This window comes from Bombina bombina, chromosome 1, assembly GCF_027579735.1.
Source record: "Bombina bombina isolate aBomBom1 chromosome 1, aBomBom1.pri, whole genome shotgun sequence".
Lineage (NCBI taxonomy): Eukaryota > Metazoa > Chordata > Amphibia > Anura > Bombinatoridae > Bombina > Bombina bombina.
This window is the reverse complement of record NC_069499.1, coordinates 1,058,890,798-1,058,908,697: the sequence shown is the minus strand read 5'-3', so window position 1 is coordinate 1,058,908,697 and position 17,900 is coordinate 1,058,890,798. Positions and strand designations below refer to the sequence as shown.

The 17,900-nt window shown below is 39.8% G+C and overlaps 1 protein-coding gene across 1 annotated transcript in view; it reads left to right on the top strand.

Annotated features, from left to right (window-relative positions):
• Positions 1-17,900, top strand: part of CSE1L (chromosome segregation 1 like) — a 475,025-nt gene that overhangs the window by 111,516 nt on the left and 345,609 nt on the right. The window contains exons 6-8 of the mRNA XM_053689969.1: positions 1,271-1,416; positions 1,686-1,776; positions 1,887-1,994. Coding sequence (XP_053545944.1) covers positions 1,271-1,416; positions 1,686-1,776; positions 1,887-1,994 — 345 coding nt within the window. The remainder of the gene's footprint in view (positions 1-1,270; positions 1,417-1,685; positions 1,777-1,886; positions 1,995-17,900) is intronic.

The window sequence follows — 17,900 nt, the reverse complement described above, 5'->3', positions numbered from 1 at the left end:
CGGCCCGCCCTGGCTTTTAGTCAGGTTTAAAATTTTTGTTTTTGTACACTACAGTCACCACGGCACCTTATGGTTTCTCCTTTTTCTCCTAACCGTCGGTCGAATGACTGGGGGGCGGAGCCAGAGGGGGGGCTATATGGACAGCTTTGCTGTGTGCTCTTTGCCATTTCCTGTAGGGAATGAGAATATCCCACAAGTAAGGGTGAAGCCGTGGACCGGACACACCGTAGGAGAAAGAAATTTATCAGGTAAACATAAATTCTGTTTTTTTTTTTTTTTTGTTTTTTTTTACCCTTAAGGTGGTTTCTTCATAAGATATCATTAGTAAACTGTTGTCCCTTCTTTGTGTCCGGATCCTGCTAAGGAACAACTTCTTTTTTTTTTTTTTTTTTTTTTTAACAATTTTGATTTTCAGACCATTCAGGGTTTATCTTAAAGCTACTAAGGAATTCAGACTAACTTCCAGGTTTTGTTCACTAGTCTGTGACTCTTAAAGGACATAATGCTGCTACTACTGTGTCTTTAGCCTCTTGGCTTAAACAGGTAATTCACAAGGCTTACTTTGTGATGGGAAAGTCACCTTTTAAACCTATAGCTAATTCTACAAGATCAGTTGCTACTTACTGGGACTTCAAAAATGATGCAGTTTTGCAAATCGGCTCCAAAGATGCAACATTATCTTCTCTGCATTCCTTTTTTAAAATATGACCGCTTTTGATTTTTTTTTTCTTCTTTGCAAGCAGCTTTTGGCAGGAAAGCCCTTCAGGCTGCAGTATCTGACAAACAGGAACTACCATAAAATTGTCCCACCCATTCCGTAACATGTACTAGCTGCTTGAGTATTAATCCCACATGTTATGGAGCCCTATGGATTATCCACATACGAAAGAAAATAAAATGTATGCTTTCCTGATAACTTATTTTCTTTCAGGATGATTATATTCCATAGGTCCCGCCCGTTTCAATTTTTTGGGCAACAATTCTAATTTGTGTCTCCTTTAGACCATGCTTTTGTTTCCTACTTGCGTTTCCTTTTCTCGGCTTGCCTATGCATTAAACTGAGCAGAGGTGGGTGGAATTTAAGCTCTTGTGTGGGTTCTTGGCCTTGTCTTAGTGGCAGGAATTATGTCCCACATGCTATTGAGCTCTATGGACTATCATCATCCCGAAAGAAAATAATTTATCAGGTAAGTATAAATTGTTTGAGTATATGTAGTGTACATGAAAAATATTATATTTTTATATATATATTTTTAATCTTCTTTCCAAGTTGAGTGATGCCATAAGTATCATTGGAAGGGAGGATTTCCCCCAGAAATGGCCTGATTTACTGACTGAAATGGTGAACCGTTTTCAGAGCGGTGATTTTCATGTGATCAATGGTGTCCTTCGCACTGCTCACTCTCTGTTTAAAAGGTATTTTTTTTTTTTTTTATTAACTTATTGAGAATAGCTTGGTTTAAAAGCTAGCTTTATTGCAGAAATGTGCACGGTCAATCCAAGCATTTAATTTAATCAAAACTGTTTTATTACTACTTTGCCTATGTAGTTTATATTTTAAATGTAAATTGTTCTGTATAATCTGGTACGGAACGTTCTATGAGACAAGTAAAAATTACAACAGAGCATATGTAATACTTCAATGATTTTAAATTATATTTACAGCTTTCTTCCCTTTTTGTAAGGTATCGTCATGAGTTTAAATCTAATGAGCTCTGGACAGAGATTAAGCTTGTGCTAGACACATTTGCTGCTCCGTTGACCAACCTTTTTAAGGTATGACCATTGTAATAAAACACTTAACACCAGACACTTAGTGGGTTATGAAACTAATGGTTTCTGGTTGTAGTTTAATGTTTTCTTTACAATTTTTTTCCCCCTTATAGGCAACCATTGAGCTTTGTAGTACACATGCAAATGATGTCAGTGCTTTGAAAGTCCTCTTCTCCTCGTTAACTCTTATTGCAAAACTCTTCTACAGTTTAAACTTCCAGGTAATTCAACATTTTTATTCTCAATATATGCCTGGTATAATTCTTAATGAGAAATGGAAGTCAAAATTAATATTTAACAATGCAACATATGTTGTCCCTAATCACCCATTAAAATCGTCAGTTCCGCTATCAGTGCTTAACATATACAACAACCTGAGTGCCATGTTATCATGGTGAAATAATGCTCCATATAAAAACTATTATGAGTAACATCATGCTGGATGTTTGCTCTGTGTAAATGCAGTTGCTAGTATTTCCATGTATTTTTTGTGATATGTGTTGAATATGATTTTAGCAATTAATATTTGTAACAATTATCATCTTTGTAGTGGGATGATATTAGTGCTTCATATGAGTGCTTGAGGATCATTGCTGACCATGCCACGTCACGTATGGCTATGATTCACATGGACTCTTATGTTGCTTTGATTACATGGTTTTTTGTTCTTTGTACTTCTTATGATTGCGTTATGCCATAATATAGGTACGTTGTACAAGTTTTTATATGGAGCATTATTTCACCATGATATCATGGCACTCAGGTTGTTGTATATGTTAAGCAATGATTGCACTTGTGTAATCCCTATACATGATTATAGAAGTAGGTTTACCTATGTGTATGTTACCAAGGTAAAGGAATGTAAGCCACTTGGCGATGACGTATCACGCTTTTACAGTTGCTTGATGACGTCACCAGGAGCCAGTACGGCGGAACTGTCGATTTTAATGGGTGATTAGGGACGGCATATAAGACAGGTGGAGGTATGTAACGTTATGCTTTTTTTGGGTCCGTGATTTGGAGCTCAATTTTGACATTTGACAAAGGTTTGGCTACACAACGAAACGTTATGTCTTTTTAACAATATGATGAATTAAAAAATTTTCTTTCATGTAATTAGCAAGAGTCCATGAGCTAGTGACGTATGGGATATACATTCCTACCAGGAGGGGTAAAGTTTCCCAAACCTCAAAATGCCTACAAATACACCCCTCACCACACCCACAAATCAGTTTTACAAACTTTGCCTCCTATGGAGGTGGTGAAGTAAGTTTGTGCTAGATTCTACGTTGATATGCGCTCCGCAGCAGGTTGGAGCCCGGTTTTCCTCTCAGCGTGCAGTGAATGTCAGAGGGATGTGAGGAGAGTATTGCCTATTTTGAATGCAGTGATCTCCTTCTACGGGGTCTATTTCATAGGTTCTCTGTTATCGGTCGTAGAGATTCATCTCTTACCTCCCTTTTCAGATCGACGATATACTCTTATATATACCATTACCTCTGCTGATTCTCGTTTCAGTACTGGTTTGGCTTTCTACAAACATGTAGATGAGTGTCCTGGGGTAAGTAAATCTTATTTTCTGTGACACTCTAAGCTATGGTTGGGTACTTTTTTAATTAAGTTCTAAATATATGTATTCAAACATTTATTTGCCTTGACTCAGAATGTTCAACATTCCTTATTTTCAGACAGTCAGTTTCATATTTGGGATAATGCACTTGAATCAATTATTTTTCTTACCTTAAAAATTTGACTTTTTTCCCTGTGGGCCGTTAAGCTCGCGGGGGCTGAAAATGCTTCATTTTATTGCGTCATTCTTGGCGCTGACTTTTTTAGCGCAAAAAATCTTTTCTGTTTCCGGCGTCATACGTGTCGCCGGAAGTTGCGTCATTTTTTGACGTTCTTTTGCGCCAAAAATGTCGGCGTTACGGACGTGGCGTCATTTTTGGCGCCAAAAGCATTTAGGCGCCAAATAATGTGGGCGTCTTATTTGGCGCTAAAAAAATATGGGCGTCGCTTTTGTCTCCACATTATTTAAGTCTCATTTTTCTTTGCTTCTGGTTGCTAGAAGCTTGTTCCTTGGCATTTTTTCCCATTCCTGAAACTGTCATTTAAGGAATTTGATCAATTTTGCTTTATATGTTGTTTTTTCTCTTACATATTGCAAGATGTCTCACGTTACATCCGAGTCAGAAGATACTTCAGGAAAATCGCTGTCTGGTGCTGGAACTACCAAAGCTAAGTGTATCTGCTGTAAACTTTTGGTAGCTGTTCCTCCAGCTGTTTGTATTAATTGTCATGACAAACTTGTTAATGCAGATAATATTTCCTTTAGTAATGTACCATTACCTGTTGCAGTTCCATCAACATCTAATGTTCAGAATGTTCCTGATAACATAAGAGATTTTGTTTCTGAATCCATCAAGAAGGCTATGTCTGTTATTCCTCCTCCTAGTAAACATAAAAAATCTTTTAAAACTTCTCTTTATACAGATGAATTTTTAAATGAACATCATTCTGATTCTAATGACTCTTCTGGTTCAGAGGGTTCTGTCTCAGAGGTTGATGCTGATAAATCTTCATATTTATTTAAAATGGAATTTATTCGTTCTTTACTTAAAGAAGTACTAATTGCTTTAGAAATTGAGGATTCTGGTCCTCTTGATACTAAATCTAAACGTTTAGATAAGGTCTTTAAATCTCCTGTGGTTATTCCAGAAGTTTTTCCTGTTCCTGGTGCTATTTCTGAAGTAATTTCCAGAGAATGGAATAATTTGGGTAATTCATTTACTCCTTCTAAACGTTTTAAGCAATTATATCCTGTGCCGTCTGACAGATTAGAAATTTGGGACAAAATCCCTAAAGTTGATGGGGCTATTTCTACCCTTGCTAAACGTACTACTATTCCTACGTCAGATGGTACTTCCTTTAAGGATCCTTTAGATAGGAAAATTTAATCCTTTCTAAGAAAAGCTTATCTGTGTTCAGGTAATCTTCTTAGACCTGCTATATCATTGGCTGATGTTGCTGCAGCTGCAACTTTTTGGTTGGAAACTTTAGCGCAACAAGTAACAGATCATGATTCTCATAATATTATTATTCTTCTTCAACATGCTAATAATTTTATCTGTGATGCCATTTTTGATATTAGAGTTGATGTCAGGTTTATGTCTCTAGCTATTTTAGCTAGAAGAGCTTTATGGCTTAAAACTTGGAATGCTGATATGTCTTCTAAATCGACTCACTTTCCATTTCTTTCCAGGGTAACAATTATTTGGTTCTCAGTTGGATTCTATTATTTCAACTGTTACTGGTGGGAAAGGAACTTTTTTACCACAGGATAAAAAAATCTAAGGGTAAAAACAGGGCTAATAATCGTTTTCGTTCCTTTCGTTTCAACAAAGAACAAAAGCCTGATCCTTCATCCTCAGGAGCAGTTTCAGTTTGGAAACCATCTCCAGTCTGGAATAAATCCAAGCCTTCTAGAAAAGCAAAGCCAGCTTCTAAGTCCACATGAAGGTGCGGCCCTCATTCCAGCTCAGCTGGTAGGGGGCAGGTTACGTTTTTTCAAAGAAATTTAGATCAAATCTGTTCACAATCTTTGGATTCAGAACATTGTTTCAGAAGGGTACAGAATTGGTTTCAAGATGAGACCTCCTGCAAAGAGATTTTTTCTTTCCCGTGTCCCAGTAAATCCAGTGAAAGCTCAAGCATTTCTGAAATGTGTTTCAGATCTAGAGTTGGCTGGAGTAATTATGCCAGTTCCAGTTCTGGAACAGGGGCTGGGGTTTTATTTGAATCTCTTCATTGTACCAAAGAAGGAGAATTCCTTCAGACCAGTTCTGGATCTAAAAATATTGAATCGTTATGTAAGGATACCAACGTTCAAAATGGTAACTGTAAGGACTATCTTGCTTTTTGTTCAACAAGGGCATTATATATCCACAATAGATTTACAGGATGCATATCTGCATATTCCGATTCATCCAGATCATTATCAGTTCCTGAGATTCTCTTTTCTGGACAAGCATTACCAGTTTGTGGCTCTGCCGTTTGGCCTAGCTACAGCTCCAAGAATTTTTACAAAGGTTCTCGGTGCCCTTTCTGTCTGTAATCAGAGAACAGGGTATTGTGGTATTTCCTTATTTGGACGATATCTTGGTACTTGCTCAATCTTTACATTTAGCAGAATCTCATACGAATCGACTTGTGTTGTTTCTTCAAGATCATGGTTGGAGGATCAATTCACTAAAAAGTTCATTGACTCCTCAGACAAGGGTAACCTTTCTAGGTTTCCAGATAGATTCAGTGTCCATGACTCTGTCTTTGACAGACAAGAGACGTCTAAACTTGATTTCAGCTTGTCGAAACCTTCAGTCACAATCATTCCCTTCGGTAGCCTTATGCATGGAAATTCTAGGTCTTATGACTGCTGCATCGGACGCGATCCCCTTTGCTCGTTTTCACATGCGACCTCTTCAGCTCTGTATGCTGAATCAATGGTGCAGGGATTACACAAAGATATCTCAATTAATATCTTTAAAACCGATTGTACGACACTCTAACGTGGTGGACAGATCACCATCGTTTAATTCAGGGGGCTTCTTTTGTTCTTCCGACCTGGACTGTAATTTCAACAGATGCAAGTCTTACAGGTTGGGGAGCTGTGTGGGGATCTCTGACGGCACAAGGAGTTTGGGAATCTCAGGAGGTGAGATTACCGATCAATATTTTGGAACTCCGTGCAATTTTCAGAGCTCTTCAGTCTTGGCCTCTTCTGAAGAGAGAATCGTTCATTTGTTTTCAGACAGACAATGTCACAACTGTGGCATACATCAATCATCAAGGAGGGACTCACAGTCCTCTGGCTATGAAAGAAGTATCTCGAATTCTGGTTTGGGCGGAATCCAGCTCCTGTCTAATCTCTGCGGTTCATATCCCAGGTATAGACAATTGGGAAGCGGATTATCTCAGTCGCCAAACGTTGCATCCGGGAGAATGGTCTCTTCACCCGGAGGTATTTCTTCAGATTGTTCAAATGTGGGAGCTTCCAGAAATAGATCTGATGGCGTCTCATCTAAACAAGAAACTTCCCAGGTATCTGTCCAGATCCCGGGATCCTCAGGCGGAAGCAGTGGATGCATTATCACTTCCTTGGAGGTATCATCCTGCCTATATCTTTCCGCCTCTAGTTCTTCTTCCAAGAGTAATCTCCAAGATTCTGAAGGAATGCTCGTTTGTTCTGCTGGTAGCTCCGGCATGGCCTCACAGGTTTTGGTATGCGGATCTTGTCCGGATGGCCTCTTGCCATCCGTGGACTCTTCCGCTAAGACCAGACCTTCTGTCGCAAGGTCCTTTTTTCCATCAGGATCTCAAATCCTTAAATTTAAAGGTATGGAGATTGAACGCTTGATTCTTAGTCAAAGAGGTTTCTCTGACTCTGTGATTAATACTATGTTACAGGCTCGTAAATCTGTATCTAGAGAGATATATTATAGAGTCTGGAAGATTTATATTTCTTGGTGTCTTTCTCATCATTTTTCTTGGCATTCTTTTAGAATTCCGAGAATTTTACAGTTTCTTCAGGATGGTTTAGATAAAGGTTTATCCGCAAGTTCTTTGAAAGGACAAATCTCTGCTCTTTCTGTTCTTTTTCACAGAAAGATCGCTAATCTTCCTGATATTCATTGTTTTGTACAAGCTTTGGTTCGTATAAAACCTGTCATTAAGTCAATTTCTCCTCCTTGGAGTTTGAATTTGGTTCTGGGGGCTCTTCAAGCTCCTCCTTTTGAACCCATGCATTCATTGGACATTAAATTACTTTCTTGGAAAGTTTTGTTCCTTTTGGCGATCTCTTCTGCCAGAAGAGTCTCTGAATTATCTGCTCTTTCTTGTGAGTCTCCTTTTCTGATTTTTCATCAGGATAAGGCGGTGTTGCGAACTTCTTTTGATTTTTTTTTACCTAAGGTTGTGAATTCCAACAACATTAGTAGAGAAATTGTGGTTCCCTCATTATGTCCTAATCCTAAGAATTCTAAGGAGAAATCATTGCATTCTTTGGATGTTGTTAGAGCTTTAAAATATTATGTTGAAGCTACTAAGTCTATCCGAAAGACTTCTAGTCTATTTGTTATCTTTTCCGGTTCTAGAAAAGGCCAGAAAGCTTCTGCCTTTTCTTTGGCATCTTGGTTGAAATCTTTAATTCATCATGCCTATGTCGAGTCGGGTAAAACTCCGCCTCAAAGGATTACAGCTCATTCTACTAGGTCAGTTTCTACTTCCTGGGCGTTTAAGAATGAAGCTTCGGTTGATCAGATTTGCAAAGCAGCAACTTGGTCCTCTTTGCATACTTTTACTAAATTCTACCATTTTGATGTATTTTCTTCTTCTGAAGCAGTTTTTGGTAGAAAAGTACTTCAGGCAGCGGTTTCAGTTTGAATCTTCTGTTTGTTTTTCATTAAACTTTATTTTGGGTGTGGATTATTTTCAGCAGGAATTGGCTGTCTTTATTTTATCCCTCCCTCTCTAGTGACTCTTGCGTGGAAAGATCCACATCTTGGGTAGTCATTATCCCATACGTCACTAGCTCATGGACTCTTGCTAATTACATGAAAGAAAACATAATTTATGTAAGAACTTACCTGATAAATTCATTTCTTTCATATTAGCAAGAGTCCATGAGGCCCACCCTTTTTTTGTGGTGGTTATCATTTTTTTGTATAATGCACAATTATTCCAATTCCTTATATTTATGCTTCGCACTTTTTTCTTATCACCCCACTTCTTGGCTATTCGTTAAACTGATTTGTGGGTGTGGTGAGGGGTGTATTTGTAGGCATTTTGAGGTTTGGGAAACTTTGCCCCTCCTGGTAGGAATGTATATCCCATACGTCAATAGCTCATGGACTCTTGCTAATATGAAAGAAATGAATTTATCAGGTAAGTTCTTACATAAATTATGTTTTTACGAAGACCAGTGAGTGCCTTTTCTTTGATGGATCTTTGGATACGTTTTTAAAAGTGCACCCTGGCAGCTTGAAAAAAAATCGTAAGATTGTGCTCATCTTTTCGAGAGAGTGTATTTATTTGTTTGTGTGGAGGCAGTTGCTTAATGTATTTTATTATTGTTATTACTGTTCTGTCCACAAATGCTATCTCCAAACTTTTTCTTTCTAATGACACGATGAGTCCACGGATCATCTAATTACTATCCGGCAAAGCTGTTAAATATTGCCTCCCTTCCCTCCCACCCCAGTCATTCTCTTTGCCTATGTTAGAGCAAGGAAGTGGTAAAGTTAGGTGTTAAAAAATAATAAAATCTTGCTTGAAGAATCTTTTTCTAAGTAGTGCAGGATTGTCCTGCTTTGTCTTAGGGTGTAGCCGTAGTCCACATCAGTCTCTTCAGTAGAGCAGTGGTGGCTTTAGAGCAATGGGAACTTGTGGGACATAATTCTCACTGCGCCTCCCATATACTGATGCTGCCCTAACTTTGGAAGCCTGAGTAAAATTACTCAGTCTTTATCCTTTTTTCCACAGGCCCAGACCGTGTTTGACGGAAATAATCTCTGATATTACGGGAGCAAAGGGTCATCATCTCCCTCAGGGTAAGAGAAACAAACAAAAGGGACATCAGAGTAATTTTCGTTCCTTTCGAAATTTCAAGGGAAACTCTTAAGCTTCATTTTCCAAGCAAGAACAATCTAAGCCTTACTGGAGATCCAATCAGTCTTTGATTCAATAGCAGGCTTTTTGGATTGTTTTCCCTTGTTCCAAGACAGCATGAAGGACCAGGATCTTGTGGGGGGCAGGCTTTCCTTTCTTCGCTCAGGCTTGGGTTTGAGATGTTCAAGATCCCTGGGCAGTGGGCATAGTGTCCCTGGGATACAAACTAGAGTTCAAGAATTTTCCTCCCAGAGGCAGGTTTCTGCTTTCAAGATTATCTGTAGACCAGACAAAAAGAGGCGTTCTTACACTGTGTACGGGACTTCTCCGACCTGGGAGTGATGGTTCCTGTTCCGATGCAGGAACGGGGTCTGGGGTTCTATTCCAATCTGTTCGCGGTTCCCAAAAAGGAGGGAACCTTCAGACCAATTTTAGACCTCAAGAGTCTGAACAAATTCCTCAGAGTACCGTCCTTCAAGATGGAAACTATTCGTTCCATTCTTCCTTTGGTCCAAGAGGGTCAATTTATGACAACAGTGGATTTAAAGGACGCGTACCTGCATGTTCCCATTCACAGGGATCATCACAAGTTTCTAAGGTTTGCATTTCTAGACAAACGCTTCCAATTCGTGGCTCTTCCTTTCGGCCTTGTAACAGCTCATAGAATTTTCTCAATTGTTCTGGGATCCCTTTTGGCGGTGCTCCCATTACGGGTTATTGCAGTGGCGCCCTATCTAGACGACATTCTGGTCCTGGCGCCTTCTTTCCCACACGGAAATTTTTTTAATTTAATGACACGATTCCACGGATCATCCTAATTACTAATGGGATATTTACCTCCTGGTCAGCAGGAGGTGGCAAAGAGCACCACAGCAAAGCTGTTAAAGAGCTCCGCCCTTCCGTCCCACCCCAGTCATTTTCTTTGCCTACCTTGGTGATAGGAAGTGGTAAAGTGAGGTGTTAGATTAGATTCTTCAATCAAGACTTTATTATTTTTAAAGTGGTGCAGGATTGTACTGCTTTGTCTAGGGTGTAGCCGTAGTCCATATCAGTCTCTTCAGTAGAGCATTGGTGGCTTTAGAGTAATGGGAACTTGTGGGACATTATTCTCACTGCGCCTCCCATATTTAATGCTTCCCTAATTTCCTATAGTCTGAGGGATATGACTCAGTCTTTGATTTTTCTACAGGTCGATGTGAGGAAGAGGACCTCTCAAACCTGTGAACTGCCTTGTTGTCAGGCAGTAATATGAGGTAAGTGCTAATTTTATTTTTCTGGGAACAGGAGAAGAAACAACTCGGAAGAAAGTAAGCACATTGGAACTACCTTATACACGATATAAAGGGGCTTAAGATAAATGGGGCACTTTATTACTTATTATGAACTCTCCTTGGTGGAGAGGACTGTAGACATCATTTTATAGCAGCCACTGGGGCTGGTTAGAGGGCTTTAATATTGGCTACAGTGGTTTCTTCTCTAAGGGGTTAACATGAGTAATTTCCCCTGGAAGAAAGCTTTTACTTTGGGCTACGCCCACGATGGGCGGATCTGTTTGTTTTGCCCGCCACTTCTATGCGCCTCAGTCTGGGGGACATATCGAGTGGATTTGTCTATTCCTGTCTAGGAGCGCATGTTCCGTGCTAGACATGCGTTCCTAGGACCGGACTGTGGTGACGTTTCTTTCTGCAGCATAGTGGATCGCTTATTACGTAGAGGGAAGATTTTTTCATCTTTTGGCCAGTGAGGTAGGCGCCTCAGCAGTATTGCTGAGGTGTGGAGGTATCTGTAATCACATTTTGGTGGTGTTTGATAGCCTGAAATTAAAGAAACGGTAACGTTTTTTGAGATTAATATTTTTTACTAAATTTTAAGGTCTTTACTTGATAATTTGCCAAGTGTGGACCAGTATGGATCAAGGGACTTTGCAAAATGTTCCTTGCTCTTTGTGTTTTAATGCCTTTGTGGAACCACCAATACCTTTCTTTCCCTCATGTATTGAGAGGACTTTTAAAGCGGATGTTGTCCAGGTATATAATGATGAGGTACAATATATGCCGGAGCGCTCTCCTCAAGCGCTCCACGTTCTACCGCCCTCACAAGCAGTGCCCTGCGCCTCCTCTGTAGCTCCTGCTGGAGTTACTTTAAAGGACTTTGCATCTCATGTCTTCTACAATTTCTGATGCGCTGTCTGCTTTTCCTATGTTGCAGGGAAACCGTAAGAGGAAATTCAGACGCTCAGTAAGAGAGGTTTCTGGCGCAATTGTTGCAATTTCGGAGGTTCCCTCCCAGAGGCCTGAAGAGGATACCGCTGTAGCATCTGAAGGTGAAATTTTAGATTCAGAAAGTGTAATTCCCCTTGCTGATACTGAAGTTGTATCTTTGAGATTTAAACTATAAAACCTCTGTCTTTTACTTAAGGAGGTTTTAGCTACTTTGGATGACAGTGACTCCACGGTAGTGGTTGTCCCTAAGAAGTCTAGTAAGCTGAACAAATATTTCTTTCATGTAATTGGCAAGAGTCCATGATCTAGTGACATATGGGATATACAATCCTACCAGGAGGGGCAAAGTTTCCCAAACCTCAAAATGCCTATAAATACACCCCTCACCACACCCACAATTCAGTTTTACAAACTTTGCCTCCTATGGAGGTGAAGTAAGTTTGTGCTAAGATTTCTACATTGATATGCGCTTCTCAGCATTGTTGAAGCCCGATTCCTCTCAGAGTACAGCGGATGTCAGAGGGATGTGAAGGGAGTATCACTTATTGAATATGATTATTTCCCTAACGGGGGTCTATTTCATAGGTTCTATGTTATCTGTCGTAGAGATTCATCTCCTATCTCCCTTTTCAGATCGACGATATACTCTCAATTTACCATTACCTCTACTGATAACTGTTTCAGTACTGGTTTGGCTATCTGCTATATGTGGATGGGTGTCTTTTGGTAAGTATGTTTTTTTATTACTTAAGACACCTCAGCTATGGTTTGGCACTTTATGCATTTATATAAAGTTCTAAATATAAGTATTGTACTTATATTTGCCATGAGTCAGGTTCATGTATTTTCTTCTGCAGACTGTCAGTTTCATATTTGGGGAATATAAACATTTTTTTTTTAGAAATTAATTTCTTACCTGGGGTTTAGTCTTTTTTTCAATTGACTACTACTTGCAAATTGTGGGCGGTATTAGGCCTGCGGGTGCGTCAAATGCTAAACTTTATTGCGTCATTCTTGGCACAAAAAAAATACGTCTGACGCAACTTCGTCATTTCCGGCGTCATACTTGACGCCGAGACCTTTCACATGGTTGCGTCATTAGTGACGCTTTTTTCATTATTTCAATACCCCATTGATGTTTGCCTCTTGCCTTTTTCTCTATCAGGGGGCTATGCTATTTGCATTTTTTCCCCATTCCTGAAACTGTCATATAAGGAAATAGATAATTTTGCTTTATATGTTGTTTTTTCTCTTACATTTTGCAAGATGTCTCAATCTGATCCTGCCTCAGAAGTTTCTGCTGGAACATTGCTGCCTGACATCGGTTCTACCAAAGCTAAGTGCATTTGTTGTAAAATTGTAGAAATGATTTCGCCGAATGTCATTTGTAATAGTTGTCATGATAAACTTTTACATGCAGATAGTGTATCCATCAGTAATAGTACATTGCTAGTTGCAGTTCCTTCAACTTCTAATGTGCATGATATACCTGTAAATTTTAAAGAATTTTGTTTCTGATTCTATCCTGAAGGCTTTGTCTGCATTTCCACCTTCTAATAAACGTAAAAGGTCTTTTAAAACTTCTCATTTAGTTGATGAAATTTCAAATGATCAACAACATAATTTATCCTCTTCTGATGAGGATCTATCTGATACAGAAGATCCTTCCTCAGACATTGACACTGACAAATCTACTTATTTATTTAAGATAGAGTATATGCGTTCTTTATTAAAAGAAGATATTGAGGTAACCAGTCCTCTTGACGTTCAGTCGAATAAACGTTTAAATGCTGTTTTTAAACCTCTTGTGGTTTCTCCAGGGGTTTTTCCTATTCCTGAGGCTATTTCTGATATGATTTCTATGGAATGGAATAAGCCAGGTGGTACTTTTATTCCTTCTTCAAGGTTTAAAAAATTGTATCCTTTACCAGCAAAATCTATAGAGTTTTGGGAAAAAATCCCCAAGTTGATGGGGCTATTTCTACTCTTGCTAAACGTACCACTATTCCTATGGAAGATGGTACTTCCTTTAAGGCCTATTTATATTCAGGTCATTTTCTCAGACCTGTAATTTCTTTGGCTGATGTTGCGGCTGCATCAACCTTCTGGTTGGAGAATTTAGCGCAACAGGAATTGGATTCTGACTTATCTAGCATTATTCGCCTATTGCAATATGCTAATCATTTTATTTGTGATGCAATTTTTGATATCTAAATTGATGTTAGATCTATGTCTTTAGCTTTTTTAGCTAGAAGAGCTTTGTGGCTTAAATCTTGGAATGTTGATATGACATCTAAATCTAGATTACCATCCCTTTCTATCCAAGGTAATAATTTATTTGGTTCTCAGTTGGATTCTATTATTTCAACTGTCACTGGGGGAAGGGAGTTTTTCTTCCTCAGGATTAAAAAAACCTAAGGGTAAATCTAAGGCTTCTAATCTTTTTTGTTCCTTTTGTCAGAATAAGGAACAAAAACTCAATCCTCTCCCCAAGGAGTCTGCTTCCATTTGGAAGCCTTCCTCAAATTGGAATAAATCCAAGCCATTTAGGAAACCAAAGTCAGCCCCTAAGTCCGCATGAATATGCGGCCCTCATTCCAGCTCAGCTGGTAGAGGGCAGATTAAGGTTTTTCAAGGATATTTGGATAAAATCTGTCCAAAATCAATGGATTCAGAGCCTGAAGTGTGTTTCAGACCTGGAGTCTTCAGGGGTAATCATGCCAGTTCCTCCTTAGGAACAAGGTTTGGGGTTTTATTCAAATCTATTCATTGTACCAAAGAAGGAAAATTTATTCAGACCAGTTCTGGATCAGAAAATTTTGAATCGTTATGTAAGAGTACTTGGTAAATTGATCCTCCAACCATAAGTTTGATTCCTCAGACAAGGGGCACCTTTTTAGGCTTCTAGATAGATTCAGTGTCCATGACTCTGTCTCTAACAGACAAGAGACTTTTAAAATTGGTTGCAGCATGCCGGCACCTTCGGTCTCGGTCATTCCCTTCAGTGGCTATATGCATGGAAGTTTTAGGTCTCATAACTGCAGCATCGGACGCGATCCCCTTTGCTCGTTTTCACATGAGACATCTACAGCTTTGTATGCTTAATCAATGTACGACACTCTGACATGGTGGATAGATCACCTTCGTTTAGTTCAAGGGGCCTCTTTTGTTCGGCCAACCTGGACTGTGATCACAACAGATGCGAGTCTTTCAGGTTGGGGAGCTGTTTGAGGATCTCTGACAGCACAAGGGGTTTGGAAATCTCAAGAGGCGAGATTACCAATAAATATTTTAGAACTCCGTGCAATTTTCAGAGCTCTTCAGTTTTGGCCTCTGCTAAAGAGAACCATTCATTTGTTTTCAGACAGACAATATCACAACAGTGGCATATGTCAATCATCAGGGTGGGACTCACAGTCCCCAAGCTATGAAAGAAGTATCTTGGATACTTGTTTGGGCGCAATCTAGCTATTGTCTGATCTCTGCGGTGCATATCCCAGGTGTAGACAATTGGGAGGCGGATTATCTCAGCCGCCAGACTTTACTTCCAGGGGAGTGGTCTCTCCATCCAGATGTGTTTTCTCAGATTAAGTTGTGTGGGCTTCCAGAGATAGATCTCATGGCCTCATCTAAACAAGAAACTTCCAAGATACCTGTCCAGGTTCAGGGATGTTCAGGCGGAAGCAGTGGATGCGCTGATACTACTTTGGTGTTTTCATCCTGCTTACATTTTCCCACCTCTAGTTCTCCCAAGAGTGATCGCTAAAATCATCATGGAACAATCATTTGTGTTGCTGGTGGCTCCAGCATGGCCACCAGGTTTTGGTATGCGGATCTGGTTCGGATGTCCAGTTGCCTGCCTTGGCCACTTCCGTTCGGCCAGACCTACTATCTCAAGGTCCGTTTTTCCATCAGGATCTCAAATCATTAAATTTGAAGGTATGGAAATGGAACGCTTAGTACGAAGTCATAGAGGTTTCTCTGACTCAGTGATTAATACTATGTTACAAGCTCGTAAATCTGTTTCTAGAAAGATTTATTATAGAGTTTGGAAGACTTACATTTCATGGTGTTCTTCTCAAAATCTCCTGGCATTCTTTTAGAATTCCTAGAATTTTACAGTTTCTTCAGGACGGTTTGGATAAGGGTTTGTCTGCAAGTTCCTTGAATGGACAAATCTTCGCTATTTCTGTTTTTCACTGAAAGATTGCTATACTTCCTGATATACACTGTTTTGTACAGGCTTTAGTTCTTATTAAACCTGTTATTTAATAAATTTCTCCTCCTTGGAGTCTTATTTCTTTCATGTAATTAGCAAGAGTCCATGAGCTATTGACGTATGGGATATACATTCCTACCAGGAGGGGCAAAGTTTCCCAAACCTTAAAATGCCTATAAATACACCCCTCACCACACCCACAATTCAGTTTTAAAAACTTTGCCTCCCATGGAGGTGGTGAAGTAAGTTTGTGCTAGATTCTACGTTGATATGCGCTTCGCAGCAGGCTGGAGCCCGGTTTTCCTGTCAGAGGGATGTGAAGAGAGTATTGCCTATTTGATTTCAATGGTCTTCCTCTAGGGGATCTATTTCATAGGTTCTCTGTTATCGGTCGTAGAGATTCATCTCTTACCTCCCTTTTCAGATCGACGATATACTCTTATATACCATTACCTCTACTGATTCTCGTTTCAGTACTGGTTTGGCTGTCTACTATATGTAGATGAGTGTCTTAGGGTAAGTAAGTCTTATTTTTTGACACTCTAAGCTATGGTTGGGCACTTTATATTTAAAGTGCTAAATATATGTGTTTAAACTTATATTTGCCATGATTCAGGATAATCAGTATTCCTTATTTCAGACAGTCAGTTTCATTATTTGGGATAATGCATATGAAATATTTTTTTCTTACCTTTAAAAGAATTTTTCTCCAACATAGGTGTGTCCGGTCCACGGCGTCATCCTTACTTGTGGGATATTCTCTTCCCCAACAGGAAATGGCAAAGAGCCCAGCAAAGCTGGTCACATGATCCCTCCTAGGCTCCGCCTACCCCAGTCATTCTCTTTGCCGTTGTACAGGCAACATCTCCACGGAGATGGCTTAGAGTTTTTTAGTGTTTAACTGTAGTTTTTTATTATTCAATCAAGAGTTTGTTATTTTGAAATAGTGCTGGTATGTACTATTTACTCAGAAACAGAAAAGAGATGAAGATTTCTGTTTGTATGAGGAAAATGATTTTAGCAACCGTAACTAAAATCCATGGCTGTTCCACACAGGACTGTTGAGAGCAATTAACTTCAGTTGGGGGAACAGTGTGCAGTCTCTTGCTGCTTGAGGTATGACACATTCTAACAAGACGATGTAATGCTGGAAGCTGTCATTTTCCCTATGGGATCCGGTAAGCCATATTTATTACGATCGTAAATAAGGGCTTTACAAGGGCTTATTTAGACTGTAGACTTTTCTGGGCTAAATCGATTCATTATTAGCACATATTTAGCCTTGAGGAATCATTTTATCTGGGTATTTTGATATAATAATATCGGCAGGCACTGTATTAGACACCTTATTTCTTAGGGGCTTTCCCAAAGCATAAGCAGAGTCTCATTTTCGCGCCGGTGTGGCGCACTTGTTTTTGAGAGGCATGGCATGCAGTCGCATGTGAGAGGAGCTCTGATACTTAGAAAAGACTTTCTGAAGGCGTCATTTGGTATCGTATTCCCCTTTGGGCTTGGTTGGGTCTCAGCAACTCCATCCGGAAATCTTTGCCCAAGTCACTCAACTATGGGGCATTCCAGACATGGATCTGATGGCCTCTCGTCAGAACTTCAAAGTTCCTTGCTACGGGTCCAGATCCAGGGATCCCAAGGCGGCTCTAGTGGATGCACTAGTAGCACCTTGGACCTTCAAACTAGCTTATGTGTTCCCGCCGTTTCCTCTCATCCCCAGGCTGGTAGCCAGGATCAATCAGGAGAGGGCGTCGGTGATCTTGATAGCTCCTGCGTGGCCACGCAGGACTTGGTATGCAGATCTGGTGAATATGTCATCGGCTCCACCTTGGAAGCTACCTTTGAGACGAGACCTTCTTGTTCAGGGTCCGTTCGAACATCCGAATCTGGTTTCACTCCAGCTGACTGCTTGGAGATTGAACGCTTGATTTTATCGAAGCGAGGTTTCTCAGATTCTGTTATCGATACTCTTGTTCAGGCCAGAAAGCCTGTAACTAGAAAGATTTACCACAAAA